Below are 24,354 nucleotides of genomic sequence, written 5' to 3' on the forward strand. Positions count from 1 at the left end.
AGTTCTTAGTGAAAACCAGGTCTAAGTAGTGGCCATCCTTGTGGGTGCTGGCTGCAGTCCACTGTTGAAGGCCAAAAGAAGAGGTTAGAGAAAGAAAGCGGGAAGCCCAAGGGAGAGAGGGGTCATCAATGTGGCAATTGAAGTCCCCAAGGAGAAGAACAGGGGAGTCTGAGGAGAGAAAGAAAGAGAGCCAGGATTCAAAGTGAGAGAGAAAGGCAGAAGGGGGATGAGTAGAGGTAGGTGGGCGATAGATGTCCGCCACATGAACAGGGAGAGGAGAGAAAATCTGGACAGTGTGAGCCTCAAAGGAGGGAAAAGCAAGAGAGGGAGGAATAGGAAGGGTTCGGTAACGACAGAGAGAGGAGAGCAGGAGCCCCACGCCTCCACCCCTGCCATCAGTGCGCGGAGTGTGGGAGAAGGAAAGGCCACCATAGGAGAGGGCAGCTTCCAGAGCAGAGTCAGACTCAGTGAGCCAGGTCTCAATTATAGCAAAGAGAAGCAGGGAGTGAGAGAGAAAGAAGTCATGCACAGAGAGGAACTTGTTAGAAAGGGAGCGAGCATTCAAAGAGCACAGGAGAAAGGAGAGAGGAGGGAGGGTGGCAGGGGATGGGTATGAGGTTGGGGGGGTTGACACCAGAAGGAGTAGAGGTTGAATTTGGCAGGCGAGGACGAGCGCATGTAGGAATAAGACAGGGACCAGGATTGGGAGAGATATCCCCAGAAGCGAGGAGAAGCATGGATAGAAAAAGGATGTGTGAGGATGATTTGTAGGGGTGTTTTTTAGTGCAGGGGATATAGCTGTGTGGTGTCAGAGGACGCAGGTAAGAAAGGAGTTCATGTGAAAAGAGAAGTGGGGAAGGAAGGAGAGATGGAGATATATGAATAGAGTTAGAGACATACTGAGGCTGGTAAAAAGAAGTGCATAATTTGAGAAGAAGTGAAGTCACAGCAAATATAAATGGTAAAGGCAGCATCACAGCAGTAATGATGCAGTCTGGTATTGATGATACCAGATTCCAGCGTAGTTCAAATGCAGGAATCAGGGCCAGGTGGGGTGTCCACTTCTTCCTCACTTCTTTTGAACTTCCTTTTAAACTTCAGTTGTTCAGTAGTCATGCCACTTATAATGGGCTGCAGGCAGACTAGCTGACAGAGGATGAAGGGGGAGGAGGTGAGGAAGAAGGAGGGGTGAGAGCAATAAGGGGGGAAGGTGAGAGGAAGAAGGGGGGGAGATGAGAGGAAGAAGGTTGGAGCTGAGAGAGGAAGAAGGTGGGAGGTGAGAGGAAGAAGGGTGAGGTGGTTACATTAAGCTAAAAAAAAAACGTGGGGCATGACTGCTGATTTAGAATCAAAACTGCTTTGATAAAACAGCTGCACATTTTGCTTCGGTTTTTCCCGGGTTTGCATCTGGGAGATTTTTTTTATCCTATATAATCAAAGTCTTCCTGCTGTAAAACTGGAGCAAGAAAATGCTTTATATCACCGAAAAGGGTCCCACACAGGAGTGAATTAGCTACTTTTTGGGTGGGGTTGTTGTACAAAATCATTAACTTGTACATTACCATGATGTAAAAGTGAATAAAATAAACCCCTGCATAACCCCTCAATTCAATCCCCATATTACTATTACTATACTATAGATTTATAATACGTTGCAAGTGTAGCAACTGCTTGGTTGCACAACCGGAGCTCTGCGTGAGGGGGAGAGGTGGCGGCTGTTTCAGACTGCCGCACATGCACAGTTGCGGCCGGAGTGGCGGCCATCTTTAATAGAGACTACAAGCCCCAAAATGCTTTGCAGGAATAGTGCGGCGGTCATCTTAGACTGGCTCCACACAGACTAAGTGGAACTACAAGCCCCAGAATCCTCGGGGTGGGGGAGGACGATCAGGTGTGCTGTCTCAGCCAATGGGATTGAAGCAACGTAAAAGAAATGGGATAGCCTCTGGGACAAGGAGCCAGCGTGCTCAGTCTGACGGAGGCGACAAGACAGAAGGTAGTGTCCAGGGAGCAGTAGCCCCTGGACTAGGCCAGAACTCTGCCCCAAGGCCCCAATCCCTCCAAAGAGTGGTGTAGTAGGGAAGGCCCTAGGTAGGGACCCTTCCCTTAGAATCCCAGCTGCACTACCGGACGCCCACGCAGCAAGCTGCGGCCTGGGATCAGGCTGCTTGTTGCAGCAAAGAAGGATCTTTCGGCTGGAGATCGTACTCTGGACCGCTCCCTGGATAAGGCGTGAGGGGAGTTGTTGGAGACCCTGCTGTGTGTGACCTACTACAGCATCACTCTACGGTCAATATACCCTGTACTGGCCTGAGACCAGGAAGGTACCATCGTGCACCATCACATCACAAGTGGGGTAGTGCTACCTCACATTTGGGTGGGACTGCTTGGGTGGACACCGCGGTATAGGTGACCAAGGCACCCTCAGTACTTTGGGGGAAAACTAAGCAGAGTGTTGTGTATTGTTATTGCATAATACAGTATCTTATAGTATTGTTATATGTATGTCAGTAAATACAAGTTATATATCATCTGGTGTGATACTGTTTATTACTGACTGTATTGGTTTCTATGAGGAGTCATCCCGCCAACGCTGGGATCCCTCATAGGTGGAGGCGCTGCACTGAGAGCTCACCCCAGGCTCCCAGAAGCGGAGGCTCAGGCCTCCTGTGAGCGTATAGTTATCAGCAGCACGCGTAGTCGCCAGCGGTTTCCCTTGGGCATAAGGAAAGTGGACTACACAAGGTTATTGTTTCTTGCTCCAGTTCTGCAGCCCAGAAACTCAGCCCGATATATTGTATAACGGTAACCCCAAAATGACTGCAGAAGGCACACGGGTTATTTAGAGCTTGGTCCAGCAGGTGAAGCCGGCGGTGGGAGGATGTACATGTATCTGCACCCGCTCATACTGCACACACAAACTGAACCAATTTCAATAACGCTGGCGAGGTCAACGGTTTATGAATAATTAAAAAAACTCGAGATGTGAGGTGTCTTGTTCCTTGCCGCTCGCCGTAGCAGCAACGTTAGCACTTTCACTTTTCTGATGCTGAAGTTCGGGACACGTCATCTGTAGGTGTTGGAGGTGGACAGGACGGAATTTGGAAGGTTCAATCATACAGCCCTCACCGCCCCCATAAACGTCACAAGGGGAGTGCTTGAGACGTCCTCGTCTACAGCAAATAAGCAATTGTTGGTTAGGGAGTGACTCAGGCCCCGCCCCATCGCGCATGCGCGCTTTACTGCCGGGTTTTGTCTGACGCGTGTAGGGAAAAGGCTTGGAGAGTGCGGGGAAGCCGGCTAGGATGGATCGCACGGGGGTGAAGCACCGCGACGGGGGCCCGCGCACGGAGATGAGCGGCTACAGCGTGTACGAGGAGGAGAACGAGAGCCTGGTGGAGAGTCTGAGGGGGAAAACGAGCGCACTGAAATCTGTGAGCATCCCCGGCATGCGTGACCCGCCCTGGCCACCGTACTGCCCACACTGCACTGACCCGCTCTGTACACAGCAGGCTGACAGTCATGTCAAGGGGCCAGCGGGGCTGTGTGCACAATGATGCATGGTTACAGCATCCGGCCTGCAGCACACTAAACAATAATGAGTTATTAGCGCACACACTGCAGTGCTAGTTCTTTTGGTAGCATATGTTTATCTGTAGATAGGCCACTTACATTTCTTCCCTGCCATTAGACAAGGGATTGAATAAAATGGGTAGTAACTGAAATTAAACACTGTTGCTACTAATGTTATACATATTTTTTGTTTGTTTTTACGTTCTTACGTTTTTCTTATTGCAAATGTAATGCAACGTACTTTATTGGCTTTACACTACAAATGCATCGAATAGTTATTTTTGTTTACCATGCTGTGGCATGATGTGCACTGATTGGGAACCATCTGCTTAACCCCTTCATTTGCAGTAATCTCTGACACTGAATGATTGAACCTCGCTCTCCAAACACACCACCCCCCTATATATTAAAAAATATTCAATGGAAATGTGGTTGTAAATTAATTACACCTGATATTTATACTAGACAAGTATCCCTAATTCATATAATACACTTATGTCTCAAGCTATGTGACCCATTATTCAGGTAAAAACGCTTGCTCGTTTGTCATTGTGCTGTGGTTATTTAATGCTAGCCAATCTCTGCCTGTTGCTAAAGTGAACCATGCACACAAAATATTCATTATCATTCCTAGCATGCAAGTTATTAAAACAAAACTGATTTAAAGATCTAGTTTCCCAACAATTAATGTTTAGGTTTAGTAAAAACTTTACAACTGCAAGTAAAAGATCTTGAGGAACTATATGATTGATTATAGACTCTCCTCCTTAGCCAGGCTAACAGTATTTGACTTCAGTTGGTAGTCCTGGGTAATGGCAGGACATACTGTAAATCCATTTTAGGTGAAGCACATGGAGGGCAAACCAGATATTCACAATGCATGCACTGGTAAGTTATGATATATGGCTTACGGTGGGACATATGGCCTGTGGTGGGACATTTTTTGTGCTACAGTATAAATGGAGGCGCTACTGCAAAAGCTTCATTAGATGTTGCTGCCTGCTATTGCTTGTGTTGAGTACCCCGTTGAGAATAGTTTTTGGGGGTATCTGGGTTTGAGCCTCATAGCCAGTACTACATACGTGGATAACGATGGCAGGTTTAGTGCATAGCAGGTTTTATTAAAATTGAAGTAACACTATATTTTGAATATAGAATGCTTAACCTACAGTTGTAGCTAACGTTATTGAACCAATTTAAAATGCTCCTGCGCCACAGCTGGTGGGAGATTTGACACCGGGCCATTGAGCCATTGAAATAAATGTCGATGCACTGGTGTCACAAAGTTTATGTACAACATTGTTGCATTAACTGGTGTGATAACGTTGGCTACATCTGTACCAGATGTATACATCTGTATAGATCTTTATGATAATATACCTTAAGAGATTGATTTCCCCAAATCCGTGATAAAAAAAAGTCCTTTTAGACGTTAAAAAGTTAGCATATTCATATTGACTGTAATTAGTTGCCATCACATTGAACTTTGTACATAACACCGATTTTCCCTTGTAAAGTGTGATAGTGCAGATCAGGGGCATTGCCAAAAGAAAACACACATTCACTTATCTTATTTATAGTACAATGTAGGAGGGATGACAATAACGTATAACAAAAAGAGTACATGTAAGTTAAGGCAAACTGACAATTGAATGGAGGTGTTTGCATAGTGGGGCAGTGGTGGGTGAAGTAAATGAGCCTGGCAATAGCATTTAGAATGTGCTCTATAGGGGGCAGGCGAGTGAAGGAAACCAGCTACAAACTGGTTGCAATAGCCCAATCATGAGTGCGTGAGTAAGAATTATGGTGGGTTGCTCTGTGATTAAGGTACGTATTTTAGCAATGTTGGTGAGGTACTGAATATGCCGGACAAAGGAGAGGGAGGCATTAGAGATGACACCTATGCATATGACTTTGGGTATCAGGAGTATAGTGGCGTCTTTAATTGCAAGTGAGAAATCAGGTACGGATGTTAGTTAGGAGGGGAAATAAGTTCTGTTTTTAACGTGTTACGTTTAAGATGATCAGACCTCAAGGGGGCGAAATACCTTCCTACCAACTCTCAATTGCAGGCCAATAAAACATAGTCGCAGGTCAAATTTACTCCCCACCTCTCAACATCTTGCGACCTAAACCATGAATGCGACATTCAATTCCTCCTGTGCTGATAGACCAAACAGGGATCTGTCAATCACACCCACAATGCTTTGCTGTGTACTGCGTGCGGCATCTCTATCTGGCTCTCCACTGTCACCTTGGGTGCTTTAGGCTACGCTTATAGTGCCGGAGCCTGTGACATCAGGCTGCGGTCAATGGAAAAATCAAATTGAGATGACTTCCAGCGATCGCGACCAAACTGTCGCTCCATCGCGCTTACTACAAGCACACGCGACGGCGGCAATGCATTTGTTTTGCCGCTGTCGCCGGCACTATAAGCGCAGCCTTAGGAAGTGTCCTGCTGGTCACAAGTGTGTAACGCGAGTGAGTATGATCCCTGTGTGTGTATGTATAGGGAGGACAGCTCTCCTGTGTATGACTTTACACTTACACTGAAGTACTGTATGCCTCTCTTTTAATAATAAGTGAGAACCTCAAAATTAGAGAAATATTTAAAATATATATTTGCCAGGCAGAACTGGGAGGCAATGGCTGACAGTGGCTGTTTTTTGCATATAATTTGTTTTATGGATATACAGTAACTTCAGGGAAAACTTTATGAGCATTTATTTAACAGCTTGGTGAATCCAGAGATCTTTGTGTTGTCAAGAGACGCAGTGCAAATACCTGTGCAAACACTTGGAATAGTATGTTGCAAGTAAACCCCTGTAGTTCCTTACAATCCTAGTACGATCAGTGTCAGTGAGCTGGGATCGCCTCACTGCCGGCCCCAGAGCACCTTCAGTATCTTTTTGCTTCCATGTAGATTGTGGTAAGTGGAGATGCTTACTGCTATACTTCGAGCCTGTTCAGTTCCTTCCTTGTCATATGGTCAGGGAACACATCACTAGTGGTTTTCTGAGATGTGGTTTATTATTAGCATCTTTTGCCTCAAAACTACTAGCACTGTTCCTGATCGGGAGGTGGAAAATAAATGTTATATTTTGAGGAGCTTCACTTGGATCAAAGCTGGCACATAATGAATTAAAATATAGATGCGTTGGTTCATTGTGTTTAATAACTGCTAATGCCATAATTATGTTACTGTATGTCTGGCACTGAAACAAATGCAGTGCCCCTCATACATCATCCACTCAATTCAATGGACAATGAGGCTTACTTGCTAAAGTTTTTCACATAGCAGCAGTGCATTGCACAGTTTTGTATACTCCTGTTAACGCTTGATCCAAAGTCTCTTCAATGTCTCCATCACTGACTGAAAGTACTACAGCTGGAAAAGTTATTGTTCCCTATAACACCTGATTTTAAAATATCAAATAATTACTGTATCACTATTAGCTGAAATTATAACTTTGTCTTCCACCTTGATACTTACAAGTTCCAAGTGCAGACTCAAAAAAAATCTACACCTTTTTGCTTGTACAGTATACACATTTTGGAATTCTCTTTACTGTATTTTTATAAGATTAGGCACAGCTATTCATTTAAAATGATGTGGCTCAGAGGCATGATTGAAATAGGGGGTACTATAGGGGGTACTTGTGGCAGATTTACAGCTTTGTGCAAATAAAATTATTTTTTTGCAGTAGAACCTGATCATTTATTGTAGCATTATGTTTTCAAAGTCCAAGAAGTCCCAGTTCTGCCTGAATACATCTCATCACTATAGCTGTGCTGGCAGGACATTTTCATCTAAGAAAAAAAGCCAAAGGCATTAAATGAACTTCAACACACAAAATACCTAATCTAAGGAAATTATTTTGCTTTTGAATGTCTGTCTGATTTAATCATGTTGAATTACTACAAATATCCAATTCAAAAGTATGCACATTTAATTATTTTCCTATTTTTCCTTAGCTTTCTATTGAAATGGGAACAGAAGTGAAGTATCAGAATAAATTGTTAAGTGAAATGGTAAGTACCGATATTCCGTACTATACAACTGTTCACTTTGTTCTGCAGACCTGTTATTGCATTTGTGTTGCATATTATTTCAATACACTTATTACTTTGTTTTACTGTTATTTCCTTGTCAATATCCAATTTATGATTTTAAAATGAGCCCTTGTGTGTGTTGATGTAACCTTTTAATGAACCAGTTCATGCTTTTTACAGTAAATTATTTTCTTTAAATGTATATGCTGTAGCAGTGTGTGTGTGGGGGGGGGGAGGGGTTATGCATGTAAATTAATAGGTTATCAATCTTTTAGAAGAAAAATTATTTGGTGTTTGTTATTTAATTTTATCATGAGAACAAAAAACAAAATGTCATATTTGTGTGCTGTTTATCCCCCCCCCCCCCCCCCCATTTTAAATTAAGTAACTGCTTTTAATACCAGACAACTTTATTTAAAATGTCCTATTGGTACTGGTCTATTTGAAGACAAATTCAATAGTAATGTTCCTTTCCTCAGGATTCAGACTTTGACTCGACTGGTGGACTTTTGGGCTCTACGATGGGCAGACTGAAAATTTTATCAAGGGGCAGCCAAGCAAAACTTCTATGCTACATGATGATGTTTGCATTATTTGTCTTTTTTGTCATTTACTGGATTGTTAAGCTTAGGTGATACGTTTTTTGTTTGTTTGTTTTTATATAAATGTTGTGCCATTTTGTCAACTGTGGTTATTTGTGTGTAGTATACATACAAGTGTGGGCCTATGCTATGCAGGCCATTGTTCAACTAGATCGCTCAACAATTTAAAGGGGAAATACTATTAAGCTCGGAGGGAGTAGCCTTTTTAGCTCTGGTCAAGTGAACATTTATTACACATCTGTAAGGTCTTCAATACAGGGAAGCACATGAGGATGTTGCCTGCTCCAAGGATCAATGCTAATGAATGTGTATCCCTTGTACATCTATAAAGAACTGTTATGTTTGCTATTTATTAAATATCAAAATCTGTAACAACTACAAATATTAGGGACACAAATGCAGCGATGATGTATTGTACTTTTATTTTCTCATCCAGTTGGCAATTTCTGGAAAGGTTTAAGAAGAAAAAAAAAAGTGTTTTAACCTTTTTGATATTGCTCTCTGGCTGCATTTTTCCTCTGGACACATTTTCTGTCATAAAATCTGTTCATGGAGAGAATGTTAATACCAGGTGAAATTTTGATATTGATATGCAAAATTTGCTGAAAATCTTAGACATTAAACAGCAAGTATAATATTGTATCAAAGTGCTCCTATTACTTTTTGTTTTTATCTGTTTTCATTAACCTGCAAGGATATACTTTTGCTTTTAATTAGGTAACCATCAATGGTGACTGTCATCCTTCCTATATGTTTAATAGTAAAATAATTGTGTGTGTGTGTGTGTGTGTGTATATATGTATGTGTATGTATATATATATATTTTTTTTTTTAAAGAAATAATGAGAATCTATTGTCTTGTGGGGCAACACAATTAAGAAGCAAATTTTGCTACACACAGAATAATTAACAAATCTACTTGGGACCTATTTCAGTGAAAAGCCGAAAAATGATACATTTTTCAGATAAATATCAAGGTGTCCCTCATACGGCAGTTGGTCAGTATTTCACCACTTCTACTGTTAATATTAACCTATTTTAATTATATGAGAGATGCTTTGTCTCCCATGGTCTTAAAATCATTAAGGCAACAATCACAGCATTGTGAAGGAAAATCAGAACCTACTTTTAATATTTAGTGGATGTAGCTTTTTTCGATTTGTGCAGTTTGCATTCTCTGAATTATCTTAAAATGCTGTGCTCAAGGTCCAAAGTCTCTAAGATATGCAACACTACTGTGTTCTTAATGATGTCATTCCTATTGAATTTAATTGGTAAAATGTAAAGAAAATGAGAATATGTAGAATGGTCCAGGTTTTTAATATTCATCACCCCCTGACAAAGATATGTGCGGCAAAAAGTATGGTGACATTTGGTGGCGCTGCTGTATTGTCAGTCGGATGTCTGGGCAGAAGTGACCCAGAAGGAAGCCAGGCGAGGAGAGCGTGGGCACGGAGAGTGGCTTGTCTCTGGGGACTGGTGACAAGCGGCCCTATCTCCTACCATCGTACAGGCGGTTGTGATTTTGCGTTTTTCTTTCCATACTGCATTTGATGTGCTGGAGCAACCCCATTTCTTACATATCAGTGAGAATTGTGGTCTTGTACTGCTTTTAATGAATTTTTTTTTTTTAACCACTCTTGAATGTGCTTGTTCTATTCATTCTATTTCATGCTGTGAAGCCCTAGTGGGTTCTTCAAAAGCTAAGAAACCATATCTTTAAGGACAAAGCTGATGCAAGATTGTATGGACTGTTATGTAAAATAATATATTTTTAAACTGGGAAGACTTGGGTTGAGCACAGATTGTGTTTTAACAAATTAGTGTATGTGTGTGTATATATGTGTGTGTGTGTGTGTGTGTGTGTGTGTGTGTGTGTGTGTGTGTGTGTGTGTGTGTGTGTGTGTGTGTGTGTGTGTGTGTGTGTGTGTGTGTGTGTGTGTGTGTGTGTGTGTGTGTGTGTATATATATATAATTTTTTTTTTCTCAATGTGCGTCTTAAAGCGGCAAAAATGGTGTTGATGCAGCACGGATGTTGCATTATATAGGTAAACAAAATATTGTTTTCACAGTATGGCTATTACAAATGATATCACACTCATTAATTATTTACTAAAACTAGTTTATTTTAGTAAAACACTACACAATTCTGTTTTAATTGAAATTGTATCAATTAAGTATTCGACGTGATGCAATGCATCAAACTTTATTTCAAATAATGAACTATACGTCATATGTATGAAGTGACAAAATTACCTTCATACATACAAAGAAGTTTATGAAGATTTGTACTATTTTTTAAAACTAAAAATTTGACTTGAGATTTTCAATAAAAATGTATGTTATTTAATCGTGGACAAAACGTTACAAAGATGTCACACCAAAGTGGTTTTAGCATCACTCCATGCCTTTGTCAAAGGAGTGGAGTGATGCCAAAATCGGGCAGGTGTGACCTATTTTCATGTGTTTTTATGGACAGCTTTGAGATAGTAGCACCATCACATTATCAATTAGTTGCTCACCTGTCATTATTTTGTTTTATAATTGCATATATTTAATAAGAGGAGCTATTCCATAATTCTTGAATGATTTATATTGGATGTCTTATTGAATAGCACTTGGTAAGCATAGGCCTTTGAGAGAGCAGTTATCTGTTTAGTCAGGACAGTGTTAAATCCCCATTCTCATGTATACAGTTCTGGGTTTTTTTTAAACTCCATTTAATTTGCCATCCTAATCACATTTTTGTCTGGAAGTTGATTGTTTTTGTTTTTTAATTATTGCTGTAAATTCATTGTTCTCTGGTGAGAAAAAAAATCTATAACTCAGAAATCTACTGTTTTATATCATGTATGCTCTTAAATTATGTCAGTTTTTTTCAACAATAAATGTTCTGATTTTTTGACATGCTGTCTTACTTTGATGCCGCCTTCACATTTTTAAGACTGCACAGGGCTACAACTGTAATTTGAATAGAAATACATCCAATTCAATATGCACAAAAATACATCAGATTCATTTTTACATTAGTTTAAACCTTCGATAAGTGAGATGTCTCTGATGAACTGCAGAGCATAATGTATATAAATGTGTTTTTGTTTTTTTTTTTCATTGTTGGTATATTTAATTGAAATGCACCTATTATGTTGTTTTTTTTTCTATCCTATATTTTTAATCCAATAGGACATTTCCAGTTTTGTAACATTTAAATATATACCAGACATTAGGAGGTTTAATGAATGAGGCATGTTCGTAGGCTTGTGGCGGTTAAATATGTTGCGCTTTGAAAAAATACTAATACTGTTCGTGGGGAAATAATGGCAGATGCAGTGTCTCAACCCATTAGAGGAATATAGTTACAGATGGTAACTACTGAGGAACAGAGGCAATGAAGAAACATGTCCTGGCAGAAATTTGCTTCACAGACGTTCAGATTTCTCGGTGTCTGTGACTGAGATGAAGACCAAAAACATAATTGCCAGAAGCTTTTCTCTAATGTAGAATGGCATATAATGCAGAAACAGATTGTAATATTTCTTTTTTTAACTTCCTTCTGGTTTCATATTCAAAGTACCCTTCTTTAGATTACAACTTTTTTGCTACTCAAAGTTCAGAATCATCCCGCATAACATTTTAACAGTCTTTTGTGTACATTAGGTATGCCAGTGTACAGGGCCACCGACGGGGGGTGAGCCGGGACAAGTGTCATGGGCCCGTTGGTTGCTGGGGTGCCCGGCTGCTGGTCCTGTAGCCGCCGGGCCCCGGATCTCCCCCAGCTGCAGGCCTCCCTAACTGACTGTCCCACATGAGCTTCTGATGCTGGTCCGGGCCAGGTCCCTCTCACGTCAGCGCATATAAGCTGGCTCAGCATCCGGTGCTCACCAGCATGATAGAAGCCTGGCGCACGCTGACGTCTGAGGCTCGGCGTGGAATAGTCGGGATAGAGGCCCTGCAACTGGGGTAGAGCCAAGCCCGGCCACAGGCCTTAGACCATACCCAAGGTAAGTTCATATCTTATATGTATTTGAGGGTAGTTTTTTTTTGTGTGTTTATTTTGGGGGTGGCGGGATGATAGGTTTGTATGTATTTGGGGGTTGTATGTATTTGGGGGTAGGGTTTTTTTTATTAGGGGGTGGGAAGTCTTTTTGGTATGTTGTGGGAGGGAGTGAATGAGTAAGGAGTGGGGTAGTTGATGGAGAGGGGAGGGGGAGTGAGAAAAAGGGAGTAAGGGAGAGAAATACATGCAAGGCGGGGGGAATTGAGTGAGAGTGGTTTATCAGGAGCTTTTGTGGTGTAGTTTGTGTCAAGCTTGATACTGAATTCTGGATGCAGTCATTCATGAGTCTTCTATGGAATAAATAGCTGAGTCTTATTATACGTTTTTCATAATATATACTCAGTGGGGTGCCTTTGGCACATGTCAATTTACCACAGGATAAAGCTGCATGCCTTAGTTGGCATTACAATAATACAGTCGTCTGCGCAATAGCAATGGACTTGTTTTGTTTAAACCTTAAAGGGTTACTTGCTAAGCGCTAATGATCATTAGGAATGTGTTTGAATTTGGCACAAACAATTGGTAGCTTGATGTGGTGAATAACCCTCTTTATTTTTAGCTGTTCACCGTACAAACAATTCATAACCAAGGAGTAGAATGCAGAAAACATAGGAATATAGGCCACTAAACTTTGTGAAATCAGTGATCATATTCTACACTATAAACGAAAATTATGCAGGATGTTTTTTTTTTAGTTTAGTGCGGTATTTACTAAGAAATATATATGCACGATAACTGCACATTAACTCGTTTGCATATAATTTTTTTGTCGATCATGCAGGAGATTCATTGTTAGAATTTCCTGGCCAATGCCTGTGAAAACTTTGTCCAACAAAAGTTTTCACAGTCGCGCTTCATAGCTATGGTTGGAGATACAGTATGATGTATAGGTATGATGTATGTACTTATCTGCCATCAAGATATGTGATTTTAGAAGTTTATATGATTGCTATTGTTTATATATATTTTTATCTCCGGTCCCTTCCGGTTCACACACAATAATGTGTTTGAATCTTGCGTTTCATTACTATTACATCCGTTCTTCTCAATACACATGTGATGGTGCGTTTGTACATTGCGTTCTGTCTGTCACTTCCGGTCCTTTCTTTACGTGACACTGTTTCAACGTTGCACTCCCAACTATGTTATTTGCAACAGTCACTTAGATGTTTAGCGGTGTATAATGTGAGTGAGCACTATTATCACTTGTTAAGCTAAATCACGTTCCTCTATATCTCGGTGTTATGTGATGCTGTGTTTCAATTAAGCATTTTTAGCTTGAAGCTATTGGTTGTAATTTCACTTCCTAAGTTTGCTGCCTATTTGGCTATATCTGTGTGCTTTTGATTGTTTGCTCCTGATGAAAAGTCCTGTGTTAACCCGAAACGTGCTCTCCACTGCTTGAACCAGATGTAAAACAATTTTATTTATTGGGGGATTTACCTATGTAATCCAAAGCCATCCTGCCTCAAGACAAACTATTCTCATCATTGATTGAAGCATCGTATTGGTAGGCCTAACGTCAGCCTGGGGTAAGTGATAATCTGCAGTATTTTTGGGCAGTAGCCTTGCCTGGGATTTTTGTGGAAAGCATGTGTATAAGTAATTTAGCATTAATTACACATCTCCATACATCGCGTTAAAAATATCGGTGACATATCACTGAGGAAAAATCAAAGCCTGTTTAGCACTAGTGATTGGTTTTAGTGAATAGGTCCATAAATAAAATTAGATTTTGTTTCATTTATAGACCTTTAGTGAAACTAGGCCTTTGTCTACTTGGGTATGTTAACATTTTATTAGGGTTAGATTTTGTCATTTAAATGTCTGTTGTAAAAGCTTGAGTTTGCTCAAGAAGTCTATAGAACTATTATCATTATTATCATTACCATTATACCGTTATTAAAGCAGCAATACCCCTATTCCAGGAGAGATTTCCGTGTCAAAACTGCCCCATCTTAACATTGGAACCCCATTTGTGATGCCCAGCAATTAAGATTTTAAAATGGCCACCTGCAATGCTAGTGTATAATGGGAGTGTCACTATAACATCAATTGAAATGACACACTGCCCACCATAAATAAACAACTAAAATGTATTTCTAAAAAAACAAAAATGATATTCTGACTAGAATCGGCGTCTAGTTAAAAATTGTTAAAGGTTGAACACAAGGTATTTTTTCAACCTAAACTACTATGTTATAAAATTTGCCATACATCTTCACATTAGAAGTACAAATACAAAACTGAAGCACCATAGAAGGAGCAAAAGGCTACATCTATTCCATTCCTTGAGTAAGCATACCAAACTAGGGTTTTTATTGATTAAACATCTATTTGAAGCACTTCCTTTTAATTATGTTTTTGTTTAGTATTTGTGCTTTTATGTGAAGATATGTTAATATCATATTGTTCACATTAGCACTGTACATAGAATATTAGTGTAACGCTTTTTCCCCCACCCTCTGGGAGATTTTGCCATTACATGGTGTGCAGTGCTAACTACCTGCTGGTTCACAGGATGCTGAGTTGTCCGCCGCTGGTATTGGGGACTGTCATGGGAGAGGGGGTTTGGCCCGGTATTAAAGGGGTTACACCCCATTTGGCCACCCCCTGCTCTCACCTGGGAGATGAGGGGTTAACTGGAATGATGTCCAGTACTGTAGTTATGCCCCTGCTTCAGCACCAACTGTGTATCCCCCTGTGAATATGTATTGTTCCCATTCCAATGTCTGCACCAACCCATACAATGGGATCTATGTGGGAGGGAAAGGGTTCATGTTAATTCTGTGTTTATGACCCTTTGTTCCTTTTCCCGCCTGCAGGCTCCATTTTGCAGTCTCTCCATAGGTCGCCATTACAGCCCATGTAACCCTATGGAGATTTGGGCCTGATATCGTAGAAGACCTGCAGGTGGCGTTCGAGAGGAGGAGCGGCGGTTCCCCATTGAAAGTGAATGGAGTAATGCAGTTCAATGGGGATTCCTGGAAGCCGACCTACGGAGACGAGCTGGCAGCCAGCCAGACCGCAAAACCGCAAGAGCGGAAACATTGTCACAAAAGAGCTTTGATCGCGCCATTGGCGTGGGAACTAGGGCCTCGGTCAAGTTCACGGCCAATTGGCATGGGAACTTCTGTTCTAGGGCACCTAGAAATAAAATTCCTTTTGCCCCTAGATGTTAGGAACCCCCTCACTTGACCCCAGCAGGGTCCGACAAGTAATGGCGACGAGAAAGGGTCGCCGGCCAGGAGGGTCCTACCATTGACCGTAATGGCGGAGAAAGCCGTGTGGCTTTCAAACACTAAGTGTGAAACAGGGTAAACTGGAAACCCATAACTCCAGTTCCGTGGGGACCAGAGGGCTGAGATTTGGCAGGGATGTAGTCACTGCTCCGGCATGACTGCATGGCCATTTCCCCTCAAACGAACGGAGTAGGGTTAACTGTGAAAAAGTATGTGTTTCCCATTAACTTCAATGGTAGCAGAGGTCCCATTGAATCCTATGGCGGTGCCGGCCCATGCATTTCCTATGGAGGCGCCGATCATATTAATTCTAATGGAGGAAAGCAGCGTGGTTTTGAAACGGCTAAGTCCAAATGTGTATAAAGTGTAAACCTATATCTCTGGTTCTGTGAGTACCAGAGGGCTAGGATTTTGGTCGCTTGTAGTCACAGCCTGACTGCATGGCCATTTCCAGCCCTCTCGGATCAACCAGACGGAGTATGGGCAAATGTGAAAATTGTGATTTCCCCATTAACTTCAATGGCGGAGTTGCTCCATTGAAAGCCTATAGCGGCGGAGCCCATTGATTTCAATGGGAGAGTGAAACGCAGTGATTTCTTTTAGCTTATAGCGGAGAATCCTGCATTAAAGTTAATAGGGGATTTTAACTTATTTTTGGTATCTCCGGTTCTGAGGGTCATAGAAGGCTGATATTTGGTCACTATGGCAAAGGTCCTGCGGCATGAGGACCTGGCAAATTTCATCCCGCTCAGACCCACAGAACGGATTATTTTAATATGTGTAGATATTAAAGAATATACTGTTTTGCAAGGCTGGTATAAAAGCCCGGGAAAGTTACTGGCTCTGCTTTATGTTAATGTTCAGGAGGGTGACCCTTTGTCTACAACAGCCCCCCTGATCAAAGACTTGACCACTGAGTGTGTACAATAGGGCGGAGAAACGCAGAGCCCGAGTGGTCTGTAAGTGCCATAATGCACACTTACAGACAAAAGGGTTCCTGACCAGATACAAGTCTGGTAGACTTTTAGGCGCTCAATGTTGGGGTATAAGGCTGAAACTCCATATAAATGAGTACAAGCCCTATACCAAGTGTCTTTCGTGATGTCGTCATTTGTATCCTGTATTGCTGAATGAATTGCCAATCCTGTACCTGATTGCTTCATTGTCCAACCCCTAAGTAAGTGTTATATTTTGTCTGTTATTTGTACCATCTTGTGTGTTCGCCTTTTTAAGGAATAAACTATTATATCTAAGTTGTGTTCAATTCTACCCAGATATTTTGTGTATATTATAACCTATCACATTAGTACCGTGACAGGGATGCCTGGATAGGCTTCAGGGGTTCATCACTGGTCTTTATCTCTAACGGTACACCGCCTCCATCTGCTGCAGGCTCCAGATGTTTGAAGGCATCTCCTGCAGAAGAATGACTCCACTCCCCCTCCAGAAAGATTGCACACTAGGCTGAAGTATACTTAACTGGAACCGATGTATTCCTTCTGCATACACAGTAATATAACTGGTCTCTGCTTCCACAGTCAAACAGGCTTCCAACCTCTGGATGGTCCCTGGACATTCAACTCTGGGGCTTGGTCCTGCAACTGCCTGTACTGTTACCAGGGCTTACATGACATGGAGGGCAGACTGGTAGCCAAAATCAGACATGGCTACATTAGTATATTGATGTACATTTTGCAATAGATGTAACAGGAAGTTTGCAATGTGTCAATTCAGTTGGTGTCTTTTTGGGTTTCAATGAGGGTGAATCCATCCTAAAACAAATTTTTGCTCCCTGCCCATTTCAATATCATTTTCTGGTCTGTCTTTAAAATAATTTTTATTTATGTTTTAAATTGCAGTATGTCACTATGACATACAAAGTTATTCTTATTCACTGTCTCTAGGCATTTTTAATCTTACAAATTACCAGGACTTTGGAAGGTGGTCTTTCTTTTTCAGTCTACTACTCTCTACTGTTCATCAACCATTTCTACTTAAAAACACCTGAACATCTCAAGGGATCAGGGGCAGGTGGTAACCCTCACCATATTCATTTTAAATTAGAACTGCGAGTGGACATGATGCATAAGTGCTTATAGTGGAACTGCCCAACATACAAATAAGAAATCTTATTTTCTTTCAGAAATCTTTTTCTAAAAAGAATAAAACAAGTTGGGTAAAAGACATATCTTCAAACGTATGAATCATGAAATGAAAATGTAATGAAAGTTGGAAGAATGGTTGGTGATCAATGATAATACAAGAAGCAGTACTATACATAAATCATACTGAAGAGAGAACATAATAAATAGATTAACTGAATGCTTGGCAGCAGATGGAGTCAAGCTGTTATCTTTGTCTTCAGAGGTTGAAGTACAAATACAATCAAAGATAGGGTCACAGAATACAATAAGAGAAAAAGAAGACCAGAAAGTGTATTTTGAGCAGCTGATCCAGTACATCATGATTTCCGATCTAAAACGGAATATATACCTCATCAATCTTGCCTCTACCATATCACCTATTGTGTTAAAAAGCTACAGCCTCGGTTCACTAAACTTCATTAAATTAGGGCAAATAATGTGACATTATCTAAAACAGCTATGGACGTTATTTTCCTTGAGTTAACGTCCTAATTTAATAAAAAATTATATGCAAAGAGAACGTCTGTAATAGAGCTCATTAGAATAGGCTTGTCATGTTATTGTTGTATTACCTTCAAGTAATGTGATGTTATTTAAGTTTTGGTATACCTCCAAATAAAATCACCTGCAGAATACTGCTCGTGATGAAATGTGTGAATACACCTGAGATACCTGTGAAATATGCTAATGTAAACCATTTGAATATATTTAGCATAATTGCATTTCCAAGAGATCTCGGCTGTATTAATAAGTATCTCACCACGGTATAGGTCAATGTGTTTGGTACTGTATATAAGAAAATGGGTGCTCTACTAAATAGAGATTTCTCTCATATACAATATGATGTTATTTGCTGTTAATAACCTTAACGGAGATTAGTGACTAGGGGATGAATATCTTTTAGGCTACAATGAGATCATTTGTATATCATTTCGTATAATGGCTGTTATGAATAACGCCATACAATTTAAGTGAGTAAATACTGGTTATCATCTCACCCTACAACTTGCCCCCTTCATTATATTCCTTCACATCTCCTCCGCTCCCTCTCTGGCACACTAAGACCCTAAGCCTCGCTTTCAACTCTGGTACATTCCCATCTTCCTTTAAAGATGCACTAATCGCACCCATTCTAAAGAAACCCTCTCGACCCAAGCTCCCTCTCTAACTACCGCCCTATATTCTCCCCTTTGCCTCCAAGCTACTGTACTTAAGCGACTTTTAAATAACCACTTAACTCACCTCCAACTTTCGGCTTGACTCTTTGCAATCTAGTTTCCATCCTCTGCACTAACAAAAGTGGCCAATTGCCTACTCACAGCTAAGTCTAAGAATGGTCGCAGGTGAAGAGCCCGAATAACCAAGCAGAAGGAGAGCACAGTTCATAATGAAAAAACGGGAGACCAGGATGAAATGCCGATAAAAAAGGTAGGTTTATTCTTCACAGGGAATCCTCCACAACATAGGAATTGTACATGGACAGTCCTCTTATGCGTTTCACGCTCCAGGCGCTTTATCAAAGACTCTTTGATAAAGCGCCTGGATCTCTCTGCTGCCTTTGAGACTTGATCACCGCTTTCTCCTGCACCCTCACCACTCCATTAGACTCTGTGGTGCAGCCCTCTCCTGGTTCAAACCCAAACTCTCCCTCACAGTTCAAGCAATATCTTTCATGTGGTTTTTTTTTTGTTTGTTTTTTAAATCAGTTCTGTACTATCAGAAAATACTTGTAGCATTTAAAAAAACAACAAATGTTTTAAAGCCTTTTTTAATGTTTCTAACGTAGGAAGCATTTCCAAAGTGACAGCCTTTTTCCCTTCTGATAGGCTCTGGCTCTTGAGCCCCACCCTCTCTCTAGCAGTGCACCAATTGTATCTATTAACAGCCCAGTCACATAATATTGCTGAACTACAGTGCCCACAATGCTGTGCAAGAACTGAATTAGATAACACTGAGCAAGCAATTGATTACAGGAGAACGGATGGATCTGCAGCTTACTGTAGCTAATCACTCGTCAGTGTGCAGATTGTATTGATGCACACATTGAATGGGGAATATATATATAATATATAATATATTTTAAATGGCAGCTTGAACTGCAGCTTTAATAATATCCCAATATCATCAACACCCTATTCCCACTGCCTAGGGGTCATTTTTGACTAATTTTGCCCTCTTCTTCATTCCTCATATTCACTCCCTCATTAAGTCCTTTCGCCTCCAGCTTCGAAATAATGCTAGGATACACCCTTTTCTCACTAATGACGTAACTAAAATCCTAATTCACTCATCTTGCCCCGACTTGACTACTGCAACCTTCTCCTAGTTAGCATTCCCCTCGTCTGCCTCTCTCAACTCCAATCCATCCAAGACACTGCTGCCAGACTCATTTATCTAACTCGCCACTCCACTTCTCCTGTGCCACTATGAAAATCCTTACACTGGCTTCCCATATCCTCTTGAATAAAATTTGAAAACCCAAGTACCGACTCCCAAAGGTCTCAAAAACACTTCCCATCCATACATCTAAGCCCTCACCCCCAAATATATTCCTAAACGCCCCTTACATTCTGTCTATGACATCCGCCTTTCTGCCTTACTGCCTACTAGACTTCTCCTGTGCTGCACCATTTCTCTGTAATCCATTACCACGCACCATTAGACTCTCCCCCAGCTTTCAGACATTTAAAAATGGCCTGAAAATTCACCTTTTCAAGGAAGTCTATGGCATACCCCTACATAAACCCCCACCCCCTCCAACCGTATAAGGACCATTGGACATCATGTCTGTGTCCTGCCTCTGTCCTTCGTGTGTGTGTGTGTGTGTGTGTGTGTGTGTGTGTGTCTGAATATATTTGTATATAGTTATCATATCCCCTCTTAGACGCCTCTTTTCTAATGTAAATAAATCTAATTTAGCTAGCCTCTCCTCATAAGTTAGAATGTCCATCCCCTTTAACTTGTAATTTGTCATAGGATATAATATGCACAAAATAACTGGGTTGAACTGAACACGACTTAGATATAATAAAGAGAATTTATTCCTTAGATAGGTGAACACACAGGATAGTACAAATAATAGACAAGAAATAACACTTACTTAGGGAGGGGAATGATGAAGTAATCAGGAAACAGGATTAGCAATTCATCCAGCAATCAGGCATCAAGTAGTTGGTAAAATTGAAGACAAAAAAGCATAGGACTGACACTGGTTTATATGTAATTCCAGTCCTATACGTTATCATTGAGTGCAGGTCATTGGAGAACAATTACCTGCACCCAAACTCTAACGTGGGAACATTGATAGATCATGCCCCCCAGCAAGTTGGCACATGCGTACTTCTGGCCCTGGGGGTCTCATTTCCTTAGCCCCACACAAAAGTCAGGGCGCCTACATGTCTACAAGACCTGGATCTGGTCAGGAAACCCTTTGTCTGTAAGTGTGAATTATAACACTTACAGACCACTCAAGCCCTGCGTTTCTCCGCCCTAATGTATACAGCCAGAGTGGCTGAACCTTTGATCAGGGGGTCTGTTGTAGACAATGGGTCGCCTCCCTGAGCATTTACATTAAACAGATTCAGAAACCTTCGCGGGCTTTTATCCCCGCTTCGAAATACAATACATTTTTCAATATCAAGATATATTAAAATAATCCGTTTGGCTGGGCCAAGCGGGCTGAAACTTGCCAGTCCCTCATGCCGGAGGTGACTCTCCATGGTGGCCAAGTTTCAGCTCTCTGCGACCCGCCGAGCCGGAGATACAAAAATACAGTTTAAAACCCTTTTTAACTTTAATGCAGGATTCTCCGCTCTAACTAAAATAAATCTCTGCTTTTCACTCTCCCATTGAAATCAATGGGCTCCGCCTCTATAGGCTTTCAATGGAGCAACTCCGCCATTGAAGTCTATAGGAAAAACCACAATTCTTTACATTTGCCCATACTCCGTCTGGTTGATCAGAGAGGGCTGGAAATGGCCATGCAGTCATGCCGGAACAGTGACTACATGCGACCCAAATCCCAAGCCCTCTGGTCCTCACAGAACCTGAGATATGGGCTTACACATTTTACACTCTCGGACTTAACCGTTTTTTCACGCTGCTCTTCCCTCCGCCATTGGAGTCAATGGCGCGACCCTCTTGGCGAGCGCAGCCCTTTACGGGGGTCCTTAATCCTTGGACCCGGTTGTGGTCGAGTGTGAGGTTCCTAGGATCTAGGAATAAAAGAATTTTATTTCTGGGTGCCCTAGAACCTAAGGTTCCCACGCCAATTGCATTTGAACTTGAACTAGTGTGATAAAAGCTCTTTTTCAGATATTGTATCCGCTTGTGCGGTTTGCGGTTTGGATGGCTGCCAACCCGTTCCTGGAGGTCGGCGTCGAGGAATCCCATTGAAATGAATGGCTCCATTGACTTACAATGGGGAACCGCCGCTCCTCCTCTCAGGCGCCACCTGCTGGTCTTCTATGGAAACGGGCCCAAACCGCTGGATTCGCCATAGGATTGAATGGGGCTGCAATGGCGACCTATGGGAAACTGCAAAATGGATCCTGAAAAGGCGGGAACATGGAACAAAAGGCTATAATCACTTCCTAACTATTAACCCTTCTCCTCCCGAACGGATCCCAGTGCGTGTGTTGGTGCAGACACTGGAATGGTGACAATACATTATTACAGGGGAATGCACATTTGGATTTTGCAGCAAGGTAAATCCACATTCCTGGACTGCAGTCCAGTTAACCCCTTGCCTCTCTGGTGAGGTCAGTTGGTGGCCATATGGGGTGCAACCCCTTTAATACCGGGCCAATCCCCCTCTCCCTCTACAGAAGGGAGGGGGTGAGGGAGGATGAAGGGAGGGGGTGAGGGAGGATGAAGGGAGGGGGTGAGGGAGGATGGAGGGAGGGGGGTGAGGATGGAGGGAGGAGGGTGTAAGAGGGTGAAGGGATAGGGGTGAGAGAGGCTGGATGGATGGGGTGAGAAAATGGAGGGAGGGGGTGAGAGAGGAGGAGAAGGGGTGAGAGGAGGAGGGGTGAGAGGAGGATGGGATGAGGATAAGGGGAGAGAGAGGATGAGAAAGGGTGCAACAATCTTGGAATTTGTGGGAGGAGCAGTAAGATCAGTATTGCTCGCCATGAACAGTGTGACTGCAGGTAATTTATTTATAAATGATCTGACCATTACGTAATTTGTTCTAAATTTCACTCCAAGCATGCACCAATTTGCACTATTCCATATTCTATTTCCTAAAAAACAATCCTCGGAAGGGCACTCCCTCCCAAGACTCCTCCCCAGATTTTTTACGAAACAGAATATAAATTGGTGCAAATTGGTGAATACTTGGAGTGAAATTTAGAAAAAAATGACGTTACAGTGAGGTCATTTATAAGTAACATGGTTTGGACCGAGTTAGGTTCCAGTGCCCTGGTTTGGGTCCCCGGCTTCCGTTCAGATTCTCTGTGTTTGCGCGGTAAGGTGAGAGAAAACCGGTTGCTAAACTTTCTGAATCCCATTACTGGTCTGAGGTGAAGGGAAAACAGCTCAGCAGCAAACAGACTCCCACAGCAGAGATGCTGAGAATATCGAGGTCTTTCAAGTTGTGTCTGTCTTTTCCTGATTATGTTAACCCTGTCTACGCTTGTTTAGTGGACAGGCACAGTGAAGCATATTGGGGAGACTCTCTTAGGCGGCCACCTTTGTGACAACTTGGGTGTTACAGAATAACATGAATTAAAATTATAAATGTTCTGCGCAACTCTTAATAATGTCATATATACAGTTAGGTCCGGAAATAATTGGACACTGATACAAGTTTTGTTATTTCGGCTGTGTACCAAAATAAATTCAAGCTTAAAGTTCAGTCTATCAGCTTTAATTTGAGGGTATTCACATCCAAATTGGAGGAAGGGTTTAGGAATTACATCTCTTTAATATGTAGCCCCTCTTTTTCAAGGGACCAAAAGTAATTTGACAATTGACTGAAAAGCTGTTTCATGGATAGGTGTGGGCTATTCCTTCATTATTTCATCATCAATCAAGTAGGTAAAAGGTCTGGAGTTGTTTCCAGGTGTGGCATTCCCCTTTGAAAGCTGTTGCTGTGAACCCACAACATGCAGTCAAAGGAGCTCTCAATGCAAGTGAAACAGGGCATCCTTAGGCTGCAAAAAATAATAATAATAATCCATCAGAGAGATAGCAGGAACATTAGGAGTGGCCAAATCAACAGTTTGGTACATTCTGAGAAAAAAAGAATGCACTGGTGAACTCTGCAACACAAAAAGGCCTGGATGTCCATGGAAGACAACAGTGGTGGATGATCGTAGGATCCTTTCCATGGTAAAGAAAAACCCCTTCACAACATCCAGCCAAGTGAAGAACACTCTCCAGGAGGTAGGCATATCAATATCCAAGTCTACCATAAAGAGAAGACCTCACGAGAGCAAATACAGAGGGTTCACCACAAGGTGCAAACCATTCATAAGCCTCAAGAATAGAAAGGCCAGATTAGACTTTGCCAAACAATATCTAAAAAAGCCAGCCCAGTTCTGGAACAGAATTCTTTGGACAGATGAAACTAAGATCAACCTGTACCAGAATGATGGGAAGAAAAAAGTATGGAGAAGGCTTGGAACGGCTCATGATCCGAAGCATACCACATCATCTGTAAAACACGGTGGAGGCAATGT

At 41.7% G+C, this 24,354-nt stretch overlaps 1 protein-coding gene across 1 annotated transcript; it reads left to right on the plus strand.

The window, feature by feature from the left end:
- Window positions 1-3,083: 3,083 nt before the first annotated feature.
- On the plus strand, window positions 3,084-11,133 carry BET1 (Bet1 golgi vesicular membrane trafficking protein). Its single transcript, XM_075587330.1, has 3 exons — window positions 3,084-3,434; window positions 7,549-7,605; window positions 8,106-11,133. The coding sequence occupies exons 1-3, from the start codon at window positions 3,306-3,308 to the stop codon at window positions 8,259-8,261; spliced, it is 342 nt and encodes a 113-aa protein (XP_075443445.1). The 5' UTR covers window positions 3,084-3,305; the 3' UTR covers window positions 8,262-11,133.
- The last annotated feature ends 13,221 nt before the right edge of the window (window positions 11,134-24,354 follow it).

This window comes from Ascaphus truei, chromosome 2 (genome assembly GCF_040206685.1).
Source record: "Ascaphus truei isolate aAscTru1 chromosome 2, aAscTru1.hap1, whole genome shotgun sequence".
NCBI classification, from domain to species: Eukaryota; Metazoa; Chordata; class Amphibia; order Anura; family Ascaphidae; genus Ascaphus; species Ascaphus truei.